At 45.3% G+C, this 25,895-nt stretch overlaps 1 protein-coding gene across 1 annotated transcript; it reads left to right on the top strand.

Annotated features, from left to right (window-relative positions):
• Window positions 1-398: 398 nt before the first annotated feature.
• On the top strand, window positions 399-14,467 carry stx6 (syntaxin 6). Its single transcript, XM_007902952.2, has 8 exons — window positions 399-694; window positions 2,022-2,191; window positions 3,228-3,322; window positions 4,012-4,074; window positions 4,784-4,909; window positions 5,533-5,639; window positions 7,828-7,922; window positions 10,932-14,467. Exons 1-8 carry the CDS (start codon window positions 660-662, stop codon window positions 11,006-11,008), a joined length of 768 nt encoding a protein of 255 aa, XP_007901143.1. The 5' UTR covers window positions 399-659; the 3' UTR covers window positions 11,009-14,467.
• Window positions 14,468-25,895: the final 11,428 nt, after the last annotated feature.

Here is a 25,895-nt window from a genome sequence, read left to right as displayed (position 1 = left end):
CGACCGCGCCTTGGGCCGCCCCCCCCCGCCCTCCCCCCTCCCCCCCCCCGCCCTCCCCCTTCTTTTTGACCACGCCTTTGGTCACCTTCTGCCCCCTCCCCCCGGCTCGGCCCTGGGATCCGTTACTGTAAAGCGCTCTGAGACGCCGTCCGGCGTGGAGGGCGCTATATAAATCCAAGTTGTTGTTGTTGTCCTCCACCCTCCCCGAGCCCGAGCCCGAGCTCGGGTCCGAAACATGGACTGTCCGGCGCTTGGGGACGTCCCCCCCGAGGGTGACAGGCGCTTCACACCTGTCAGTTTTGTTGCTGTTGTTGTTGTTGTGCATTGGGCTACGTTGGGCGGGTTTTGGGCTACTAACGGATTTGGGATCGCCGGGGCGACCCCTGACCCGGCAGCAGTTGCTGTGGGACGCAGGAGGGAAAGATGGCGGCGGTGAGGCGCAGCTAAGGGCCAGAGAGAAGAGCGGGGCCGCGCCGCGCCCACACCCGCCGCACTCTCTCTCTCACTCTCACGCACAGAAATACAGCCGGTAACCGAGAGGCGGCCATGAGCCCCGCCGCCTCTTAAAGTCACCCTCCACTTCTTAAAGGGATCACCCCCACCCCAGACTCTTAAAGGGACCCCCCACCCCGCCGCCTCTTAAAGGCGCCACCATCGCCATGTCCATGGAGGATCCCTTCTTCGTCGTCAAAGGGTAAGTGAGACCTTCCTCCCAGCGCCACACGGGCTCCCGCTGGGGGGGGGTCGCCCCTCACCTTTGAACCCTCGTGATGGAATCCTTTCTCCCTCTCCCTCCCCCCACACACACACACACAGACCAGAAAGTGCCCCAACTCCCAGACCGGGGGTGAGTTACAGTCTACAATCTAATACAGGGGTTCAGGGGGTTATTGGGGTGTCCGCCCGATGTGAAAGGCTCTATACAAATGTAATTTTGTCGTTTATATATAAAACTGAATAAGGGGACCGGGGGTTATATATAGCATTAACTGGAGTCCTGTAGTTCTTGTTCCACAGGCCTGAAAATATTCTCTCAAGGATAAAAAAAATTATAATTTGGTCACTCAATCCACGACTGGTGGGACACTGCTGTTCGCAATTTTTTGCTGGGTTCTGCCCACAAATATACAGTCAGTTTACTTTACAGTACATTCTGTAAAGCGCTTTGAGATGTCTCGAAGACGTGATAAGGCGCTATTTCAAATGAAAGGATTATTATTTTATTATTATTAACTGAACCCGGGAGTCACAGGCTGGAATCTAATCCAAGGGAATTATTCATGGAATCTAATACCAGGTGCCCAGGTTATCTGACATCCTGTTTGACAATCTCCGCCTCACATTCAGCTCCTGCCCCATTTGCACAGTTTCTGCTCCCTGGAGTTGAGGTGGGTGGAGCATTAACTGAATCTCCAATCTAGTGAGAGGATTATAAAGTGTGGCTCCAGGCACCAGACAGGCATGGAGCAGAGCCATTCTATCCGCTTTGTATAAAGTGCTTTGTTGGTCATGATATCATTGGGTTTGTTTAAATATTAGTGGCTCATTTTAGGAGCTTGTAAAATTGATTGCAGGGCAGCTGGAAATCACTAATCACATCTGGCTCCTCTCACCAGAGCAGTTCCCTTCAGCATGAATGTGCAGTTTGCACCCTTCCAGACATGCACAGACTTCGAAGGGAAGGATTGAGAAAATCCTTGTGGTCCAACCCTCACTTGACCTGTACAATTCATAGTGTCATGGCGAGTGCCTGGATGTGTCCTTCCAGGGAGAGAGTGCGCATTCCATTCCAAAAATCTATCTCTGGAATTTCCATATGTAGATGGGAGGCATGGAATTCTCAGTTTGGTTTGGTGATGAGTTTCTGCATGTGTCAGGCACCTGTCCAACCAAAATGTTAAGTGACCAATTTTACCTGTCATATTGTTAGCCTGGACACCAGGAGAAACTCCTGGGAGGAGGAAGGAATATGGATTCCATTGGGAGTCTGAGTATTCAAGTATATGTTCTCTTTCTTACAGGGAAGTGCAGAAAGCAGTTAACAATGCCCAGGGACTGTACCAGCGCTGGACTGAGCTGCTGGAAGATCCCTCCTCAGCCAGCAAGGAGGAGTGTGACTGGACAACGAATGAGCTGAGAAATAGCCTGCGCAGCATTGAGTGGGACCTGGAAGACCTCGACGAGACTATTAATATCCTTTTGTCAACAACATCAAGTTCTGTAGCTCAGTGATTAGAGCACTCACCTCGCAAGCGAGAGACCTGGGTTCAATTCCCTGCGGGTGAAATGTTGGGCTAATTTCCTTACTTTACAACTCTCTGTTTACCTAGTAGTAAGTAGGAAATCAATTGTTAGTTGATTGGAGGATCGCTTTTCAGGGGATAATAATTTCTTCAAAAATAATAGTAATAAATTAGTCAGTTCAATCCACGATTGCTGTGCGAAATTGGCTGCTGGGTTTCACCCACAAAGTATACAGTCAATCCATTTTACAGTAAATGCTGTGAAGCACTTTGAGAAGTCTCGAAGACGTGATAAGACGCAATATCAAATGCAAGAATTATTATTATCAACTTGGATTTATATAGTGCCTTTCATGTACAATAACATTCGTGCTTCATAGTGGCCGCCAAGCAGATGGAAGAGGAGGTGACAGTAGGCTATCAAAGAAGTAGGTTTTAAGGGAGGAAGACAGATGGGTAGAGGGAAGTCGAACTGGAAAGTTCAGCGAACGATAGGGGTGGATGATGCAAGGTAAGCCCGAGTTAGCTGAATAAAGGGGTGAGCAGAGGAGTGGGGCAGGAGGAGATTGGAGAGAGAGTGATGTGCGAGGGCATGATGGGATTTATAGATAGGTGAGGACCTCGGCCTGGTGAGGACGGGGCGCAAGTTGCTCAGTTAACATTTTCAGGAACTCTTTCTCTCTCTCCCCCCCCCCCCTTCTCACCCAAGTGGTAGACCTTTGTGCGTGAGCTAATCAGAGATTGTGCTTTGCCGTTAAATAATACATTTAGTTTTGTGAGCAACATCGAGGAATAGAGGCTGAGGAAAATGCAGCTTGGAATAATAGTTGAGGATCGATGTGAAGTTGCCGGTTTCTGTTCAGCGCCCCCGGTTAGTGTTTGCCTAAACCTGTTAACTGTCAGGATGGCCACAGCCAGTGTTGTTTGGTTTGAAGTGCTGTAGATGTTTGTCGCTGAAGAAGTTTTGCCTTAACTGGGGTTTATGTATTGTGGAGACAAATCCTCGCAAGTTTAACCTGGATCCAGCAGAACTGAGCAAGAGAAAAGCATTTATCACAAGTACAAAGCAAATTGTGAAGGTAACCTCACCTCCTGCCTCGAGTACTCCAGTGCCGTCTGCACTGGTCTCCCCAGCTCCACTATCCCAAAATCCAGAATTCTGCCACCTTCATGCTCACCTGCACTAAACTCCGCACCCCTAGCTCGCCAGTTCTTGCCAGACTCCAATGGCTCCCTAACATGAAACGGATCAATTTCAAGATCCTCACACTCGTCTACAAATCCCTTCGTGTCCTGGCGCCTCCCTACCTCTCCGACCTGCTTATACCATCGGTAGACGCGCTTTCAGCTGTTACATCCTGAAACTCTGGAATACTCTCCCTCAAGAGGGTCCTGAGATGGGTCTTGAAGGAGGCAAGGGAGGGGGCAAGGCGAAGGGACTGGGATGGAGTTCCAAAGGGTGGGGGCAGGGAGGCTTTTCAGCCGATAGTGGAGTGGACACCGTGGGAAACATGGGTGACAGCCAGAGTCTGCTGAGTAGAAGGAGCACACGACCACATCCAGACTCATGGTTAAGTTTTGGACTTTTAGGTTCTCTTGTTAGTTGGTGCTTTGACTGAACAATGTAGTGGGTTGTAGGTTTGTATCAACTTAACAGCACACGTCAGGTGCTCCCATCCCACTCTGACACCATTTACCTTTGCAGCTGAAGCTCTGCAGTTACTCACTGTTATTTTGTTACTCACCAATTATTTTGTTGCATTGACAGGATATGAAGGATCATATGTCCAGTTCCTCGGTACAGGCATTAGTTGAACAGAAGAACAGACAGGCAAGTATGGTGCTTTAGCTGATCAATATAGCTAGCCAGTGCTCATAACCCCTCTGCATCCCAACGTCAAACAGGGTGGATAAAGTTCCCATTTCAGCACCACAAAATAAATGCACGATAGATACAGAATTCAGAATCTCTGAGATGCCTGTCACATTGACAGACGATTCAAGAGCTCAATTCCTCACAGAACACGTACCTGACACACAGCCTGACGAATGCTGCTGCAAATCACTTTTGGAAGAGAATTTCTAATTGCTCCTATGCCAAAGTAGAAGTCTGTGTACTTATGTATGCACATTCACGCATATACACTTGCACATTTGCTCATATGCCCAAACATACTAGCATGCTCACATACATACAATCATAGACTCAGAAACAAGCTCACGTGATATAGACACACACACATACACATGAATGTACAAACACACTTGTATATGTTATATACACACCGGCACGCTCATCTCCTCTGAGATACCTGTGATCAAAGCAACTGTATTCAAATACGTCTTGCTCCCGTTCATTGCAGCTACCGACCCTCTTAACAAGCACCTGATTTTACTTGTGGGGAAAGTTTGCTGCAGTCCTGTACAGAGGCATTGTGCTGATAACAAGGCCTGAGTCCAGAATTGGGTTCTATGACTCAGTGAGTTATTAAAGCACAGAGCGCAGCAGGAACAACTGAATGCTTGTTTCTTGCACGCAGGCTCTGCTCGGCAATGGTGGAAGCCAGGGATGGAGCTCCACTCCGGAGAATAAGTACAGCCGGCTCGACCGAGAGCTACACACGGTGAATTCACAGTACATCGATGAACAACAGGCACAGCAGCAGGTACCTGAGCAGCAATGGGTCTGACAACAACATTACATTTGTATGGCGCCTTTCACGTCAGGACGGGGGAGTAAGGGATAGCTCTCCATCTGTCGTAAAGGAATCTTCCCCCCACCCCCCACTGCTGTGTCAAATAAAAGTGGGGAGTTCCAATTGTTCTTCCTATCTTGGATCCCACTCTCAATCCACGTTTACCCACCAAAATTTGGAATCATTGGCCACTTATCTCTTTCCATTGAGAGCAGTGTCTGGCAAGCGCTTTCCCAGAGCTCGTCTGGCTAGGACCACCCTACCGTTAGAGCTTTGGTTTGCAGGGTTAAGCCTGAATGGAAGGATTTCCTGTCCCCAGTGACTGGTCTGCCCTTCCAAGTCCCGCTGATGAGCCAAGCTGGGCTGTGCTGTCATCAGCAGTGCCCTGGAATACTGTGGACTCCCCTGGCCTCAGGAACTGGAGTGGAGACCGTCACAGAGGACTGGCTCGATTCTGACATTCCGTTGGCAAACATGTCACCTTGGAGCCAGTTCAGCTCCAAGTGACTTGCAGGTCTTGTCCTGGACTGGCTACTGATGTGTGTCTTATGATGGTTTGGAGGCTGACGCTGTCTCTCTCTTGTCTGTGGCAGCTGATCGTGGAGCAGCAGGATGACCAGCTACAACTGGTGTCGGGCAGTATCGGGGTGTTGAAGAACATGTCACAGAAGATTGGCAACGAGCTGGAGGAGCAGGCGGTGTGAGTGTGGCCGCTTCATAGAATCATACAAACTTACAACACAGAAGGAGGCCATTCGGCCCATCGTGCCTGTACCAGCTCTTTGGAAGAGCTACAACTACTCCCACTAACCCGCTCTTACCCCATAACACTGCAAATTTTTCCTTTTCCATTACCTATCCAATTCCTTTTTGAAAACTACTATCAAATCTGATTTCAGGCAGCCTCCCCTATCTCTCACTTTAGACACTGACACAACCTTGCTCCCATCTTATAGCAACTGTAAAATTAAACCGTGGCTCTGATGTAAATAATAATATTTTGGAAAATAATTTTTAGAAAATAATATTTTGGGATACTGTATATGAGTAATTTGAGACATGATGTAAGTGTAGTTTGCTTGGAAGAACCAAGCAACTTTGGATCTAAAGTTCCCAAAGCTTTCCACTCTGTTGTAGAGTAATCTATACAGAATTAATTCCAATCAATTAATTATCAAACAAAGGGAAATATATTTTACTGAATTCTGTGAGGTACAGGATTTTAACTTTAACTCCTAGGTTAAAATTCTTAGTGTCCTGTTTAGTTGGTTAGCATTACTTCAAGTGAAACAACATTATCATGACAGAATACAACAAGATTGCATTTATAAGAGCGCGTTTCACGTCGGGAGGACGTCCCAAGGTGCTGGACAGTTGGGTCGAGACCCGAGCAGGGGGGAAATGGTCAGGGTGAGGGGAGGGAGTGAGGAGGGGATAGAGAGTCAAGAGGGGAGCTGAAGGCACGGTTGAAGAGAAAGTGAGATACTTTTTCCCCTGGTTGGAGAAACTATAACCAGGGATCACAGTCTTAAAATTAGGGGGTAAGCCCTTTTGTACTGAGTTGAGGAAAAACTTCTTCACTCAGAGGGTAGTGAATTTATGGAATTCTCTACCCCAAAGCGTTGTAGATGCTCAGTCCTTAAACATTTTCAAGACTGAGATTGATAGATTTCTTGTGGATAAAGGGATTAAGGGATATGGAATAAGGCGGGTAGGTGGAGTTAGAATAGATCAGCCATGATCTTATTGAATGGCGGGGTAAGCTCGAGGGGCCGAATGGCCTACTCCTGCTCCTAATTCTTATGTTCTATCAGGTGAACACCTGATGTGGCGTTGGCAGGGAATGGTATTTTGTTACTCTTGGACATGTCTTAAACCGGACAAAATAGCTGTCCCCAATTTGTCCAGTTTCCACTGTATTCTGTGAAGCGCTTTTAAGACATCTCAACAATGTGATAAGGGGCTATATCAAATGCAAGGATTATTATTATCATCAATCTCCAATATTGTAGCATGTGACTACCAGAATGGTAGAAAGTGAACTAGATGAACCGTGGTCTTTTTCTGTCTAGCAATTCCTATATTCCCTTGAGTTCTAGAAAGCTGAAGTAGGATCTCTATCAGTCTGGCTCAGTCGGTACATTCTCACCTCAGAGTTGTGGGTTCAAGAGCCCCATCAGGACTTGATCTTACAGTTTAGGCTGATACTCCAGTGGAGCACTAAGGGAGCACTGAATTGTAAGTAAGTCCTACTCTTCAGATGAGACCTCATCACAGTGGTGGACAGCATTTTTTGTCGCCAACCAAAATGCATTTTCTTGTTTAAATATTTCTTGATTTATGGCCACACAATAAATGTGGCTACTCAGTAGCTACTGGAAGCAAAATATTAATTTAACACAGGCTTACCTAGACCTAGTGCAAATGTTCGGCAGCCATTTCTTCATGCACCACGGCCATAAGTTGGTCACCACTGCTTTAACCCACAGTCCTGTCTCTACCTATTCAGGTGGATGTTTGTGGGACGTTGCTATGCACATACTGGCTACCAAGTTTGCCCACAAACTGCACATAGTCACACCACTTCTTGTGAAGCGATTTGACACATCGCAACAAGATGATAATGTGGTATACCAAATGTAAGCATGTGAAAGATCCCATAGTCCTTGCCGACTATCCCCCATGTAAATTTGTCATTCAAGATTTTGCTTGCATAATGTGGCTTTCTGCATTTAAAACAGTCACTACATTTGACAATAATAACTGTAAAACACTTTGAAAGATGTTTTAGCGCCTGAAGCATTGTGAGAAGTTGTTTCTGCGGTGTGTGATGAATATTGTCCGAGTCAACGCCAGGCTTGCTGATTGCTGCCTCTCTCTCCCTGCAGAATGCTGGATGAGTTCTCTTACGAGCTGGACAGCACGCAGAACCGTCTAGATAACGTCATGAAGAAACTGGCCAAAGTGTCCCACATGACCAGCGGTGAGTTGGAGGAACTTGAACGCATTCGTGCAAGAGGGAATTTTCTGTTCAACAGCTTCAATATATTTACATTGTCATTGAGCGTTTCCTTCCTTTCTCTTCCTCTCTTGAAGAGGGTGACGGATGCTGGCTTCCAGTACCTCACCAAAATAACGTTAAACTCAGACCTTTAAGGAGTCCCTTAACGCAGTAGTTAGGATGCTCATCTCACAAGCAAGAGGACCTGGGTTCAATTCCCAGCAGGGCAAAATCTTAGACGCGTTTCCTGACTCCACGTTCCTGTTTACTTAAAGGAAAGTAGAACCCTGGTAATGAATCGATTGGTGGTTCACTTTCTGGGGTAATAATCCTTCAAAAAAAAAAAGAATTTGGTCACTTAATCCACGACTGTTTGTGGGACATTGCTCTGTGCAAATTGCTGCTGGTTTTGCCTACAAAACACAGTCACTGCACTCAACGACGTGATAAAGCACTATATCAAATGCAAAGATTATTATTATTTAAGTAGGCTTGGGCAAAGCAATGGATCCATCTCAGTGATCTGCTACCCAGCCATTCCCTCCACTCTACCAAATGTGAGCTGCTTCACGCCTCACTCTCTACTCTGCCTTCCAATTTCAGCTACTTTGCCGCCACCCACTAGATCTCTCTTTAGAAGTTACTTTGCCCCCTCCCTCTTTGCTTTTAAAATCCTATCTAAACACCTCTCATTTCGACAACCTCCGGCTCCCAGCTTAGGCTCCCAAACTATCTTTGGACTTCATGTATGTACACAGGCTGTGCCTAGGCCAATAATGTATGTAATGCTGGTGATATGGGAAACATAGTGCCTCCGCTTCATTAGCCTCTATTTTGAATGTCTGAGCACAACCACAAACCTGCATCTTTACTTGTGTTAATGAGGTTCATGTGTTTATCAAATGTGGTGGTTGTATTTATCTGACTGATTGTAGCCTCTGATTGGGCAGTGCTGATGCAGACAGGCGGTGCGTATCTGTGTGGGAGACGGTTAAAAGTCCCCAATGTGATGCAGAGTTTGATTCGGGGAAATAAGGTTAGAGCAGCAGGAAGTTGTGGATGGAAACAGGAAGTGGGCGTAGAGAAATTTCCAGGAAATGACACTGGTGCTTGACTCCAGCCTTTTTAAACCCTGACTTCAGCAAGGTGAAGAGATCACGTTGGGTGTCATCGAGTGTCATATTACACCTCTTCTCAGCCAGAGTAAGCGATCATTATATCCATAGTAATGAAGGAGAGTGGTGGGCTGATGAGGAATCTGTAAATTGGCTCGTTTATGTCCTTGGATTTTATTCTGGTGTATGTGTACCTTCACCAATCTCGAGAGTCAGATTGGAGATGAAATGGCTCCCCTGCCATTATATAAAGCTGAGCTTTAATACCGATGATTATAAGTTTGAACCAGCATCGTGGCCAGTCTGGTAGCACTTGGTATGAAGGTTTATGATCAAATGCAAGGATTATTATTAAAAGGTTGGGATGGGGATACACATTATTGGCCCTGTATTTGGCGAAACAGCTATGATGGCCCCAAGACTGAACAGCCCCGCAGTCAGTGGGCCACAGACTCTTGGCTGAGGTCCCATAGGCTGGCTGACGGTAGCAGGAATATTTGAAGTTCAGAACGAGCTAGTAAAATGAAAACATTCAGCAAAGTCAATCAGCTTCCTGTACATGTTTCCTTCCCTGCTTAAGCCAAGACATTGTTCAGTAGGTGTTGTTCTGTGGGAAGGGAAAGGGATGGAACCCGGTGCCTTCTCCCGATGCCAGTATTTACTTATACCTTGTGGCTTCTTTCTTTTCCTCCTGTCGTCATCCTGTGTGCAGTATTCCTGAGCCTGAGTGGTGGGATCCCGCCAACAGGCCTTGCCAATGGTCTGTGGGACCGGATGCTGGGGGTGGGGGTGGAAAGAGTCCCGGGAGACGGGGCACTTCCTGCACTCTGCTCTACATCCTGGATTTGGTGTGTCTGAAGTTTCACCGCCCACTGACTCTTCTTCCTTCCTATGTTTTATACACTAACACCTGGAGCAGAATCGCCTCTTCAGTGACTGAGGGGCAGCTGCACTGGCTCTGATCGGCTAATTCAGCACAAACCAAGAGTAAAACCTGTAACCATGTGCTCTGTATGACTCACTGCTAACTGTGGCTTTACACAATAAGATGATAGTGGGTGGATCGGAGAAGGTTTTTGCATGTGGTAAATGTTTGCTCAGAGTAAGAAAGTGATGCAACTCAGTCAAGACTGCGGCACTGTGCCAGAGCACTGTAAAGCTAGGTGCTGTGATATGTGAGTGTATCCTGCGGGTGCCATCACGGTCAGTGATTTATCTCTAGGCTGCTTCACACACACAGATTACAAATCGGAAGCAGAGTTCACTCAGGAGGCTCTTGGGTGCTTGGCTGTAGAATACAATACAGATTTACATTTAATAATAATAATCCCTGCATTTGATATAGCGCCTTGTCACGTCTTACAGACATCTCAAAGTGCTTCACAGGACATACTGTAAAGTGAATTGACTGTATATTTTGTGGGTGAACTTATACAGGCTCTTTCTCGTCAGGAAGAGATCCTGAAGCTCGTTATTTTTTGGTGGGTCAAGCGGGTGTCTGACACCTGCTGAAACCTATCACCTTGCTTAAGAGTATCCAAACCAAACAGAATTCCATGCAGCCCACATTCACATAGAAATTTCAGAGATAAAATGCTGGAATGGAATGTACACTCTCCCTGGTGGGACGCATCCTATTTACCCAATCCCTGGTTCAGGTACCGGACTACTGAAACCACCACAGAAGGTTGGCTCCATTTCGATATTCCGTTGCGAACATGTCACCTTGGAACCAGTTGCTTACCCTCCCACCCACACCCTGGGCCTGAAGGAGGATAGTGAGGCGATAGTAACATTGTGTCAGGCCTGACTGAATATTTAGCAGACGGTGAAAAATAAAGAATTAAACTTTTTTTAAAAATCCTTTCTTCCACAGATCGGCGGCAGTGGTGTGGAATCATCATTCTACTCATCATCCTGCTCGTGGTGCTGATATTATTTTTCACTCTCTGATCGAGGAGGTTGACCTGAAGTTGACGTGAGAGGAAGTACAGGATAGGACCGGGTGGGGAGGAGTTAACACTTTCCATTCTGTGACGCGTACTTTTCATCAGTCGTTTTTTCTCAGGTTTTTCTGTTGCTGATGAGAAGGTTTCTCCGTGAAGATGTCCACGTCAATCTGACCAATCTAATTCTCACCGGCTTCCTTTGGCTCATCACTTCTGATGTCTGTTTGCCAAAGTGGGCCAGTGAAACATGCAAGCCAGGCATTGTCAGGGTACGCAACTGTGCTTGGGTGAGAAACCTGCTCCTCTGTAACTCTCCTTCATCCTTCTTCACTGCTCAAAATCTGTCACGTTCCAGGGTGAAAGTGTGGAGAGTGGAGACGCCAGGCATTCTGCAGGGAGTGAGGGAGTTGAGTCTAACATAATCAGACAGTGACGAAGAGACTCTGTTCCTGTTGCCTGCGCTGACCCAATCTCACATACCCCTAATACATTTACCCATCCCCCCCCCCCCAAGTGTTCACAAAGTCTGAGCAGAGGGATTTTGAGAGGATAAAGTGCATTTGCTCTCAAGGTTCACTCTGTCAGACTATCAACTGGAATGTACCTAAAAAGTCAAGTTTTCCACAATGGTTCAGTAGGTAAATACACTACCTTGGGAGAATCTCAGCCAAACTGACGGTCCACAGTTGTCAAGTTAGCTGATCTCATCTGAGGCGGAGATACTGCAATTAGCTTCAGCTTGTCCAGATTAGGAAGAGGAAACAGCAGCTCAGGTTACTGTTTCTGATCACTATCCGGAGACAATGTTGCATACATACACAGATTTGTGTGTAACAGGCGTTGTCGAAGGATAGTATCAGGCTTGGCTGCGATGCCCCCTGTGGCCCCATTACCCTGCAGACAGGCCTGATTGAGGAATGAGCACTTAGCGCTTAACAGAAGGAGGCTAGGCTTGTGGAACCATTTGCCAGCACGAGTTAGTGCCTTCAAGGGAAAAGCTGAGAGAGACAAAGTGAGCATGTCTAGCCGTTTGTCTGTATTTGATTATATAGCTATAAAGCTGCTGGCTACATTTCTCACTGTAACAAGACTGAAGTACTCCAGCATGTAGAGGCAATCAACACTGACCCACCGGGAGGACATGTTAAAGCAAGCCAGCTGTGGCTTCAAATGTAGCCCCTGTGAAAAACTCCTCATTAACTCTTGGTGTGCCACAGGTGTTTTTACATACCTGGAAATGCCTACGGACATGTCTGTGGGTCATAGACATTACACGGTTGGACATGCTAGTCTGGTGCAGGTTACAGGCATGTTTAAATGCCTGGACAGATTGGCCACCACTGCTTTAGAGTTACCAAACCAAACTGAGAGTTCCACATATGTCACGTTTACATGTCTTTGAAGGACATGGCTGGACAAGCTGGTCCTGTTGACCACAACTAAACTTTTTAGAAGTGAAACATCTACGAATTGCCGCCACGTTCTGCAGCCTATGAGGTACCATATGTTAAATAACAAGTTGCTGCCGCCTCCTAGTTTAGTTAGTCCAGGCAAAAGGGAAACAACGTCAGAAAATATATTCAAGGTAGAAATTTAGTCTTGCAGAGAGAATTAAGAGGAAAAGGTCTGGCCAGAAAATTAATTGCTAATTTTTTTCAGTTAAAAGTAACAAAGACATTCTTGACACTTTCTCCTATATTTTTGAGAAGATATTAGTGATTGTTTGACCATCACTGTACATGACCAAAAAAACATTCAATAGGCCCAGGGAGACTGAATGTGGTGGTTGGCAAAGGGTTAGACTGATGCCGAGGGTCAAGAATCATTTCAGCTGTGACACTTCCCTTTAACCCTGCGCAGGGCTAGAACGAGCTAACGTTACTTCAAACATACATCCATGTTATTCCGTGGTTATGTTTCAAGCAAGACAGAGTGCAGCCCAATCGTGCACCACACACCAGGAACCCTGACCAAATCACAACGTCTCTGCAACTTCTGTATCTAAACCTTTTCTCTACACAAATCAAATTAGAACACAAGCCTCTTGAAACCCAGTACTCCTCACCTGGATGTGAGTAAAATGTCATATCTATAAAGATAACCAAGTATATTGCTGGGAGGAATCATTTACACTGGATACTAATCTTTACTGCATCCTCCTCTCCCTCCACCCCCATAAGATGTATTTGCTGACTTGTTTGAGTGTGTTTGTGTGCGTAGGTGTGTTGAATGTCTCTTGCATTTTGTTTCTGGAGCATTCCTCATTTGCCCAGACACTGCAACGGTTCATTATGTGTTTTGTACTGTTTTAAGTTTATTCTTCATAAGAGCTCCTGTGGCCTGGTACAGACCTGTGGGCTCTCTTCCTCTTGCTTGAAGATATGTTTTTTTGAGCACCCTCCAAGACTTGGCCATTATTTCTCCTTTCTTTCCTCCCCTCCATTCTTCAGGTGGGAGGGAAATAATGGCAAAGTCTGCTCCTGTCCTCACCCAGTGCCCACACAAAGCTCCTAGCAGGGGTCTGTTTCTCTCTGTCTCCCTCACTGAGTTAGGTGCTGAGGCCCCAGGACTGAGATCAGCAGTCTAAGCACCGGTGCAGAGCCCAACCAGCAACTTTTTGATCCTTGTGACTGTAACAAGCAAGAGTTTCAAATAATCCCTGAAAGGTATTAACATGTTTTTAACATTATTCAAAGCATATTAAAGGGCTTAAAGCATTCAAAGGGCTTAGTAAACCTGATGTGTGGTGCGAGGCTGAGCGATGTAGATGCTCGATCCTCAAGTCTCTGCTGAGATAGCTGATCTCAGCTGCTTGGGGTAGCAGTTGGCCTCTGGGCTGGGAGGTGAGAGAAGTTCAGTTGGGTTCCCACAGCTGATCACATTGACCCTGTTGGAAGGAACAGGTGTGTAGATGTCAGGTAAGGATGTCACATGGGCTTAATTAACCAGGATGCCCTGCCAAAGCTCAACAGCAATCCTTCCCCACAAAGAATGGCTGCTTGAGGGACATCCTAAGGCAGGGTGGCTGTTTCTGCCTGTGAAACTGCCCCAGCACAAGGCAGTTTTTTTCAGCAGGGAGAAGAGAAAAACACTGGGGAAGGGACCTGTTAGTTTCTTTCCTCTGATGAAGTGATGTATATGTAACATTTCCAGTGCTGTATTATTAGCAGGAAGTGTGAGATGATTAGTATGTTGGTTTGAATCACAAACTGGTTTTGGGGGCGTATTGCAGCTTTTGGAAACATTTAAATCGTGTAAAACTATTTAATTTATTCCAAGCTTTCACCCACAAAGTGTAATCATGGCATTCATTCAGTCAAACAGTTCATGATGTTTGCTTGTATGTCTGACAACATTGTCATTAAAATTTACAATATATTCTTGGGAGCTCAGAGAGTCCGTCCTGATGTTACGTTCTGAAGGTAGTATGATGGAAATGGTAATAAACTGAGAATTCTCTGTGGGGCAATCGTGTTTCTTGCTATTCCCACAGTGTTCGGAACAATGAAAAGAGGAAGTGGCAACCATGCACTGTGGAATCACAGCCATTCAAATATCTTTGTTCACCTTTCTCGCCCTCTAACCTGCACTGACTACCTTTCTCACTCAAGCCGTGGAGTCCTGTAGCATATTCAATAGTGAATGCACCTCGGGTTTAATTCCTGGACGTTTTCTTACTCCACACGCCTCTGTTTACCTAGCAGTAAGTAGGAACCTGTTTATTAGTCAATTTGTGGATCATTTTCCAGGGGTAAAAATACCTTCAAATAATAATAATTCGGTCACTGAATCCACAACTGTGGGACACTGCTATGTGCAATTGGCTGTTGCGTTTTGCCCACAAAATATCCAGTCCAGTTGATTTCACTTTACAGCATTTTCTGTGAGGAGCTTTTAGATGTCGCGACAACGTGAAAAGGTGCAATATTAAATGCAAGGATTATTATTATTAAACCTGCACAGATCTTCACTGACTACCTTTCTCACCCCCACCCCCCCCCCAACCCACACGCTGATTGGCAAGTGGCTTTATTAAGCCTGATGTTCCTTGTCTGAGTCTTGTAGTGAGCGACAGGCCTTTCTGTCTCTGCAGATCCTCATAGGACAGAATACAAAGGCAGTGACTGGCATGAGGTGGGCCTCAGCTGGCGCTTAAATAATGTGACCAACTCCTGGGATTGGGTTTTATGTCTGGATTATACCCGCTGTTATATCATCACAGCCGAGCCTGTCTTTCCAGCAGGGAGATCAGTGGAGAGGGGTCAAGAGAAACGTTATTAACCTTTGCAGCACATCAATTACTACTGCCATGAAAGTCAACTTATTTTATAGGAACAGGAGTTTGCCATTCAACAATAACAACAAGATTCCATTTATAAAGCGCCTTTCACGTCGGGAGGACGTCCCAAGGCGCTGTACAGTTGGGTCAGGACCCGAGCAGAGGGGAAATGGTCAGGGTGAGGGGAGGGAGCGAGGAGGGGGTAGAGAGTCGAGAAGGGAGCTGAAGGCACGGTCAAAGAGAAAGGTCTTGAGACCGGCCTTGAAGGAGGAAAGGGAGAAAGCAAGGTGAAGGCACTGGGGGATGGAGTTCCAGAGCCTCGGGGCTGAGAGGCTGAAGGCCCGGCCACCGATGGTAGGGCGGTTGGGGCGGGGGATGTGGAGCAGACCGGAGCCAGAGGAACGGAGCCTGCTGTAGCATCATGGAATCTTACAGCCCAGGAGGCCATTCGGCCCATTGTGCCTGTGCCGGCTCTTTGAAAGAGCTATCTAACTAATCCAACTCCCGCACTCTTACCCCAGAATTTTTTTCCCTTTCAAGCACTGCCATTCTATTAGATGATGGCTGATCTGTACCTGTGTTTGATATGGTTCCTGCTGTGCAATTTGTACACAGCAATGTTCCACAACAACTATGAAGTGAACCACCGCTACCATGCTCACCTACAAAATACACTAATACAGTACTTTGATGGGCCGAATGTGCTCCTTCTGTAAGATTCCATGATTCAGAGTATAGCCTGTGAAGCACTTTGATGCGTCCTCCTCATGTGAAAGTTTCTATATCAAATGTAAGGATTATTATTAATAACTAACATTAAAACTTTCTGGCTGGAACCTTGTATGAAACTGAGCCATGGTGCCTGGTTGGCTGGTGCTGAATTTCCCCACCTGGGTAGATATGTACCAATTTACCTCAGCGTACCTGGGCCATGGAGTGGAAAAATCCAGGAAGATCATTGTCATTGCTAACCATTGCCTCTATATAATCCATCCTTCGTTTGAGATATTAAAACTGAAGTTCCACTGGTCTGTTCAGGTAAATGTTAAAAATTCCATGACTATTCAAAAAGTGAAGGGAGTTTCTCTTTCCCAGTGTCCTGGCCAACAATCACCCACTCCCACCTCCCCCATTAAATTGGTCTCTCACTCCATAGCTGTTTGTGGGTCACTGCTGTGCCAACTGGCTGCCGCGTTTCACCCAAAAAATAGAGTCAATCCACTTTGCAGTTTATAATAATAATCCTTGCATTTGATATAGCGCTTTTCATGTCTTCTAGACGCCTCAAAGCGCTTCACAGAATATACTGTAAAGTGAATTGAATGTATATTTGTGGGCAAAAGCAGCAGCCAATTGCGCACAGCAATGTCCCACAAACAGTAGTGGATTGAAGTGACCAATTTATTATTGTGAATTTTTTTCTTGAAGGATTATTATCAGGCGTGTGGAGTAAGGAAACTTGCCTAAAGTTTTGCCCTGCCGGGAATCAAACTTAGGTCTCTCGTTTACGAGGCGAGTGCTCTAACCACTGAGTGAAGCACTTTTAATACATCTCAATGTGATAAGGTGCTATAATAATGAGCAGGATCCCAGCCCTATGTTGTTTCACCCTTTCTCCACCTCCCCTCCCCACAGAAATCAGACTATTGCCTCGCATTAGCACTGATACAGATCCATGTCCCCTGAGCTCAGAGGTTACATCCAGTCCCCTTCAAAAATCCTTTAAATTTGACCTGGGAATTTTAAACCTTCCTGTGTATGAGACACAATGGAGGTGTAATAATCTATTGATGGAAGTGTGATTATAGTATAAGATTAAAGTAGAGGCCTTCAGCCTTTCTGCGCCCACCCTTTGGAACTCCATCTCACAGTCCCTTTGAAGTGCAGTGACTCCTACTAAGGCAAATGCAGCAGTTAACTGTGACAATACCCCACACAGCTTTGAGAAGAATGATCAGTCAATTGGTGGATCGCCTTCCAGGGGTAATAATGCCTTCAAAAAAATATATCTTTTGAAGAGCTACAAGACATCTCAACAATGTGGTAAGGCGTTATTACAAATGCAAGGATTATTATTTATTGTTATTATCAATTTGTTTTGGCAGTGATGGTTTTAGTGAAAATTTTGATCAGTAAGAATATTGACCAAGGCACTGGGAGAAACTCCTTGCTCTTCAAAATGGCATCATTGGATCTTTAACATTCATTTGAATTTCCGAGAGCCAATCTGGAACTCGATTTAACTCCTCACCTAAAGGTCAGCTGCTCTGATAATACAGTGTTCCCCAGTACTGCACAGGAGTGTCAGTCTGGCTAATGAGCTCAAATCCCAGCATGGGGAAATCACTCTGTTCATAACCAATTGTTAATGTAAGCTTATTTTTAAAATTTAAAATGTATCCCTTTTACAAAGCTTGCACAGTATGGCCCACAGATTTGAGTTTCTCACTATGGGGTGGGAAGAGGAAGGAGCTCTCCCTACACAGACTACTCTTAAATATGAGTCCTATCCTGTTGATGACCAGCCTATGAAATAATTTAGGAGTGATCCAAGTACGGTGTTATGATGGCAAGCACCGCCAGCCCAATAACTTGCATTTAAACATCGCCATCCAAGGAGGGTAATATTTCCGAGTGCCTGTCGAGAACCACAGATCTACAGGGTGACCAAAAAGTTTACCATTAGATAATAGGGTAGATATCATGACTTTTTGGTCACCCTGTATTTTGTATGGTTTGGTTTGTGCTTTGCAGGAGGGTTAAACATTGGGAAGGGGCAGTGGCCATTTTTAATATTAATAATAATAATCCTTGCATTTGATATAGCGCTTTTCACGTCGGGAGGACGTCCCAAAGCGCTTCACAGAACACACTATAAAGTGAATTGACTGTATATACTTGTGGGCGAACGCGGCAGCCAATTGCGCACAGCAATGTCCCAGAAACAGTCGTAGATTGAAAATGACCAATTTTTATTTTTGGTTTTGGTTTTTGGAGGGATTATTATTAGGCTCTGTGTGGAGTAAGGAAACTTGCCCAAGGTTTCGCCCTCTGCCTGGAATTGAACTTAGGTCTCTCACTTGCAAAGCGAGTGCTCTAACCACTAACCACAGGACTCCACAATTTTTAGAAAAAAATGAAGGACTTCAATTAACTGAACAGGAATGGAGTGATAACTGCAAGAGGGAAGACTGTCCAGTGGAATGTAACGGGTTAATGAATAAGTGGACTTGCTCTTTGTCAGTGACATCATGCTATCTGTCCTGCAATGAAAGTGTCCTGACAGCAGGTGAGGGTGGATTTGCAAAGCATCCGCCTCTTTCCTTTAATCCCCTGAGTGCAGACAGACAAGCAGCAGCTGAGGCTTTCTCTCTCTCTCCTACCCCCAGGGCAGCAGGACAAGCTGTCTAACCAGCTGGACATATTAGCATTGCAATGCAGTCTGTGGGAGGAAGGTCTGTCTGGGCAGGATTAGGTGAAAGGCCATTTACTGACAGGCAGAGCTGACCCCAGGACTCGGGCAGATCTCTTTCACTCCCAGCACCTGGAACTCCTGTACATCTGCCACTTGCTTCCTGCCCACAGGGGGCCATCACAGGATTTAAGGTATCCGTCCTCTGACCCTCAGGGTACAGACAGCCCTTCACAAACAACAGGTCTGTTTCTCCCAGACGGTGTTTCAGAAGCTTCTGACGTGGGAGTAAGGTATGGAAACCAAATGCAAGTCTTCTTACAGGAGTCCTTTAGAGTATTGGTTAAAGCACTCGCGATCTTCCAATCAACAGGAACTGTTCCAAAATCCAGGGAATTCTGGAAGATCAAAAACAATGCATCCATTATTTCTGCAGTCACCTCTTTTAAAACCCAAGGATGCAGGCCATCAGGTCCAGGGGATTTATCAGTTTTTAGTCCCATCCTATTACTTCCTACCCCTCCCCCTGGCTCGGTCCTGGGATCCCTTGCTGTAAAGCGCTCTGAATATTATACGCCTCTTCTTTTAATTTTATACTTTCCTTAACATCTCTATTTAGCCATGGTTGAACCACTTTTCCCGTGGAATTTTTATTTCTCAAGGGAATATGCGTTCACTGGGAATTATCTAATATATCTTTGAATGTTTGCCATTTCTTGTCTACCGTCATATCTTTTAATCTACTTTCCCAGTCTATTTTAGCCAAATCATCCCTCATACCTGTAATGTTGGCTTTATTAAAATTTAAGACCCTTGTTTCGGACTTAACTACATCACTCTCAAACTTAATGTTAAATTCCATCATATTATGGTCACTCTGCCCTAGAGGAGCCTTAATTCAAGATTACTGATTAGACCTGCTTCGTTACACAATACAAGATCTAGGATAGCCTGGTCTCTGGTTGGATCCTCAGCATACTATTCTAGAAAATTATCTCTAATGCATTCCTCTAATTACTTTTGTCAATTTGGTTTTCCCAGTCTATATGAAGATTAAAATCACCCACTATTATTGTATAACCCTTGTTACATGCTTCTCTAATTTCCTGATTAATACTCTGCCCAACATTGTAACTGCTGTTTTGGGATATATAAACTACTCCCACTAGTGTTTTCTGCCCCTTGTTGTTTCGTAGCTCCACCCATACCGATTCTACATCTTGATTTTCTGACTTAAGATCCTTCGTCTCTACTGTTTTTATCTCATCCTTTATTAACAGGGCTACCCCCACCCACCCCTTGTTTTCCATATTGCCTATCTTTCCTTTACCCTGGAATGTTTAGCTCACAACCTTAGTCTCCCTGTAACCACATTCTCAGTAATGGCTACCAGATTGTACCCGTTTATCTCTTATTTGTGCCATTAATTCATCTATCTTGTTACGAATGCTTCGTGCATTCAGGTATAGCGCCTTTAATTTTAACTTTTTGCTATTTCCTCTACTCATTAATGCCCTATTTTCTTTATTAAACTCTTTGTCCCTACTTAACACACTCTGTTCTTCACCTTCCAGGTCACTACTCTGCTCTACAGCCTTGACTTTTCTTATCGCTTTTCGAGTTTACATTTAACCGTCACCTTCCCTCCACCCCCCTTATTAGTTTCAAGCTTTATCGATTTCCCTAGTTAATCGTTTTGCCATGGGTCCCAGCCTGGTTTAAGTGGAGCCTATCCCGATCAAAGAGCTCCTTCTTTCCCCAATACTGGTGCCAGTGGCCCATAAAATGAAACCCTTGCCTCCCGCACCACTCTTTCAGCCACGTGCTTAACCCTTTAATCTGCTTCTCCCTGTACCAATTTGCGCATGGCTCAGGTAGTAATCCCGAGATTATTACCTTAGAGGTTCTGCTTTTTAATTTCATCTCTAGCTCTTTAAACTCCCTCATCAGATCATCATTACTACTACTGCTGCTACCTAAGTCATCAGTTCCTACGTGGATCACAACAATTAGATCCTCCCCCTCCAAGTTCTTCTCCAACCACGAAGAGACATCCTTAACCCTGGCACCAGGAAGGCGACAAAGCCTTTGTGACTCCTGGTTGCGGCTGCGGAGAAGAGTATCTATCCTCCTGACTATATCGTACCCTATCACAACCACATTCCTTTTTGCCCATCCTCTCTACAAGCTTCCTTACCCACAAAGGTTAATATAAGAACATAAGAATTCGGAGCAGGAGTAGGCCATTCAGCCCCTCGAGCCTGCCAGCCATTTGATAAGACTATCGATGATCTTCAGACCTAACTCTAATTACCTGCCCTATCCCCATATCCCCTAATCCCTCTATTTTTTAAAACTCTATCAGTCTCAGCCTTGAAGATGTACAGCCTTCTGGGGTAGTGAATTCCATAAATTCACTATCTTCTGAGTGTAGAAATGTTTCCTCAACTCTGTTCTAAAAGGCTGACCCTTAATTTTAAGACTGTGACCCCTGGTTATAGATTCTCCTACCAGGGGAAACAGACCCTCAGTGTCTACTTTATCCAGCCTTTTAAGAATCTTATATGTTTCAATAAGATCTCCCCTAATTCTTCTGTACTCTAGAGAATACAGCCCTAGTTTATTCAGCCTATCCTCATAGGTCAGTCCCCTCATCCCAGGAACTAACCGAGTGAATCTACGCTGCACCCCCTCGAGGGCAAGTATGTCCTTTTTTAAATAAGGAGACCAAAACTGCACACAATACTCTAGGTGCGGTCTCACCAAGGCCCTATACAGTTGCAGCAAGACTTCCCTACTCTTGTACTCTAAACCTTTTGCAATGAACGCTAACATGCCGTTCGCCTTCTTAGTTGCTGCTGCACCTGCAAACTAACTTTTTGAGACTGGTGTACAAGGACACCCAAATCCCTCTGAACACTAACACTATCTAATCTCTCCCCCTCTAGAAAATAATCTGTTTTTCTATTTTTTCTACCTAGGTGAATAACTTCACACTTCCCCACATTAAATTCCATCTGCCACCTACTCGCCCACTCCCCTAGCCTATCTGTATCCCGTTGCAATCTTTTTGCATCATCCTCAGAGCTTACTCTCCCACCTCCCTCCCATTCATCCGCGAATTTAGATACGTTACATTCAATGTCCTCGTCTAAATCATTGATGTAAATTGTAAATAGCTGAGGCCCAGCACTGATCCTTGTGGCACTCCACTAGTCACATCCTGCCAATTCGAGAATGACCCGTTTATCCCTACTCTCTGTTTTCTACCCGTTAGCCACTCTTCAATCCATGCTAATATGTTCCCATTAATCCCGTGGGCCTTAACCTTGTGCAATAGCCTTTTGTGTGGCACTTTGTCAAATGCCTTTTTAAAATCTAAATATACTACATCTACTGGTTCCCCCCTATCTAACCTGCTAGATACATCTTCAAAAAACTCTAAAAGATTAGTTAAGCATGACTTCCCTTTTGTAAAGCCATGTTGACTCTGCCTAATCTTGTTATGGTCTTCCAGGAATCCCATAACGACATCTTTAATTAAGGACTCAAGAATTTTCCCTACCACTGATGTCAGACTAACTGGTCTATAGTTCCCCATCTTTTCTCTCCCACCCTTCTTAAATAGTGGTGTTACGTTTGCAATCTTCCAATCAATGGGAACCGTTCCAGAATCCAGAGAATTTTGGAAGATCAAAGACAAGCCATCCACTATCTCAGTAGCCACCTCTTTTAAAACCCTAGGATGTAGGCCATCAGGTCCAGGAGATTTATCAGTTTTAAGACCTGATAATTTACCTAAAACCATTTCTTTACTAATATTAATTCCCCAAGTTGCTCGCTAACATTTCTTCTTGGTTCCCCTCTATTCTTGGTAGGTTTTCAGTGTCTTCTAAGGTGAAGACAGTAGCAAAGTACTTGTTTAATGACTCTGCCATGTCTTTGTCCCCTACTATAATTCCCCCCGTCTCTGCCTGTAGCGGACCCACATTTACCTTTGACAGCCTCTTCCTCTTTATATATTTATAAAAACTCTTGCAGTCTGTCTCTATGTTCTTCGCTAGTGTGTCCTCATTCTATTTTCTCCCTCTTAATCACTTTTTTGGTTCTCCTTTGTTGATCCCTAAAGTTCTCCCAATCCTCAGGTTTACGACTCATCTTAGCTGTTTTATAGGCTTCTTCCTTTAACTTTATACTTTCCCTAACAGCTCTAGTTTGCCACGGTTGGGCCACCTTTCCTGTGGCATTCTTATTCCTCAAAGGAATACGTACTTGCTGGGAATTTTGCACTATCTCCTTGCACTATCTCCTAACAGAGGGGAACCTTAATTTCCAGTTTGCTGATCAGCCCTGCTTCATTGCACAAAACAAGGTCTAATATGGTTGCAAGTACCTCGTACCTGTTGGACAAGGTTAAAGACCGAGCCTCCTCTACCACTCCCTCTGGGGTCCCCTGACCTGCCTGATTGTCAATAACGCCGAACTGACTCTGACCATTGACAAGATCTGTACATCTACTGAGCCTCAGGGGAATGACTGCTTCCTGGAACAAAGTGTCCAGGTAGCTCTCCTCTTCCCTAATACTGTGCAATGTCTGCACCTCAGATTCCTGCTCAGCAACTCTGAGCTGAAGTTTCTTTAGTTGCAGACACTTGCTGTAGATGTAGTTTCCCAGGCTGAGGTTGCTCTCAACAAACTCCCACATGCTGCAGTTGCCACACAACCCCTACCCTGCCTGTGGAGTCCGGTAGCTCAGTGGTTAGAGCACTCGCTTTGCAAGCGAGAGACCTAAGTTCAATTCCAGGCAGAGGGCGAAACCTTGGGCAAGTTTCCTTACTCCACACAGAGCCTAATAATAATCCCTCCAAAAAAACAAAAACAATAATAAATTGGTCATTTTCAATCCATGACTGTTTGTGGGACACTGCTGTGCGCAATTGGCTGCCGCGTTTGCCCACAAATATACAGTCAATTCACTTTACAGTATATTCTGTGAAGCGCTTTGGGACGTCGAGAAGACGTGAAAAGCGCTATATCAAATGCAAGGATTATTATTATTATTCTATCGCTCACACTGACCTCACAGTGATGCCACTTATTGTCCTCTCTTTCTCTCTCTCTATCCCCTCTCTCTCTCTTTCTCCTTCCCGAGGAGCAATGAGGCTACAATTCTGGTGGATTTTCGCTTTCTATAAAGTGTGTCTAGACACAAGAAAAGGTTCAGGCTGCAGTGAACCCCTTCCCTTCTCCGTCCAATACTCTGCCGACACTCACTGTCAGACATGAACAAGGAGATAGCAGAGAAGGTGGTAACTTGTGCCCCAGTATTACGTCAGGCTTCAGGAAACGAGGGAGAGAGTCATAAAGTGTGTGTCTGTAGATCTCCAGTGGAAATTCTGAATGAGGAATCTATAAATACCAGGAGCTGGACTGACAACTCTAAACACCCGTAGCCAGATTCGCAACTCCATATACATTCGGTGCCGGATTCGAAGCTCCGTAAACACCCAAAGATCCAAAAACACCTGTGTAGTGTAGAGAGAGCTTTACCTTCCATCCAACCTTCCTGGTCTCCGTGGCTTGTTTGGGGATACATATGTTCCAATTAGCTTTGGGTCATCTAATTGGAAAAGACTTTCAAACAGACAACAAAATCTCAGAGATGAAAGTGTATAAAGTCAAACGCTAGTGAATTACAGGGTCCCATATTTTATTGCTGCATGAAAATGGTCGCATTGTGATCAGCTCGTATTTACATGCAGTGAAAATTGTAATAAGTACCTTTGTTCAGTTTATCTGAAAATAATTCAATGCAGCAGATGCACTTTTCTTACTAGGGCTAAAACATTCAGTGAAACAATAACAGTTATCGATCAATGAGCACAAGCCACTCCAGTGAGTGATCATTTCAAGATTACAATTTGCCGTGTGTTAAAATTTACACTTTTTGTATAATGTTAGAATCATAATAGATGTTGCGAACGGGTTAACTTTTAAGTTAAGTCTGGGGGGCAATTGGACTGACAGTCATGGGATAGGACACATCTGGTTTTCTCTGTTTTTGAAAGAATAACAGGACAGCTTTGGAAAAGGGAAAAGGGCAGGGGGTCACCTCTTATCAGTAAATGACAACACGCCCACAGAGATAACGGTCCAAGGTACCGGTCGACACAAGATCTCGACTTAGCAATAAGTCGCTAGATTCTGACAGGGCCTGCCAAGCGACAGAAGGCAACCCTCAAGAATAGCAACTAATGAGCAAGTTGCTTAAACTAGAGGACCTTGGTACCATCCCGGGATACTGATAAGAAATAACCAGTCACTTAAAAGGAATGTACTAATATTCCCACCTTACAAAATAACAAGCATCAGATAACAGGGGTCTTAAGGACAATGTGTATGTGTGCTGAGGCACGTACACCCCATGAGGTGTTCACGTGAACCCAGTATGATTTTGACCGGGTGATCTAATTCCGCACCATGATTGGACGAACATTGGTATAAGAGTTCCGATAACTTTGTGTACGGGGCCGTCCTGCGTCGCGGAGACAAGGGTACGGGAGATGGGGCTGTCCCGGGTCGCGGAGACAAGGGTACGGGAGATGGGGCTGTCCCGGGTCGCGGAGACAAGGGTACGGAAGATGGGGCTGTCCCGGGTCGCGGAGACAAGGGTACGGGAGATGGGGCCGTCCCGGAGACAAGGGTACGGGAGATGGGGCTGTCCCGGGTCGCGGAGACAAGGGTACGGGAGATGGGGCCGTCCCGGAGACAAGGGTACGGGAGATGGGGCCGTCCGGGTCACGGAGACAAGGGTACGGGAGATGGGGCTGTCCCGGAGACAAGGGTACGGAAGATGGGGCCGTCCCGGGTCGCGGAGACAAGGGTACGGGAGATGGGGCCGTCCCGCGTTGCGGAGACAAGGGTACGGGAGATGGAAGACAGAGCTAGAAACACTAAGACTGAGGATATCAGATGGAAGATTGAAAGCTGTAAGCAAGAAGACTGAAAGCATGAAGAATCAAACTTGTGTGTTGTCAAGACACAGTGTTGAACTCGAGATATCTACGGTGGTATTGTTCTGTTATAAGATCTGTTGATTGTAACGGCCTTTGGTCTGACCCATCGGGATATTGGGGAATAACGAACGAATAATAATAAAACAGTCAGATATCTGGTTGCAAACGGATTATGGCTGATTTT

This window comes from Callorhinchus milii, unplaced genomic scaffold (assembly GCF_018977255.1).
Source record: "Callorhinchus milii isolate IMCB2004 unplaced genomic scaffold, IMCB_Cmil_1.0 Scaffold5, whole genome shotgun sequence".
Taxonomy (NCBI): domain Eukaryota; kingdom Metazoa; phylum Chordata; class Chondrichthyes; order Chimaeriformes; family Callorhinchidae; genus Callorhinchus; species Callorhinchus milii.
The sequence above is the reverse complement of the archived record's forward strand: the minus strand, read 5'-3'. Positions and strand labels throughout refer to the sequence as shown.

What these genes read in the sequence shown, in the direction of transcription:
- stx6 (XM_007902952.2), top strand. Translation starts at nt 660, where the DNA reads ATGTCCATGGAGGATCCCTTCTTCGTCGTCAAAGG. An exon ending in GTACAAAGCAAATTGTGAAG is followed by an intron (nt 3,323 to 4,011) that starts GTAACCTCACCT and finishes TTGCATTGACAG; the next exon opens with GATATGAAGGATCATATGTC. An exon ending in TTGAACAGAAGAACAGACAG is followed by an intron (nt 4,075 to 4,783) that starts GCAAGTATGGTG and finishes TCTTGCACGCAG; the next exon opens with GCTCTGCTCGGCAATGGTGG.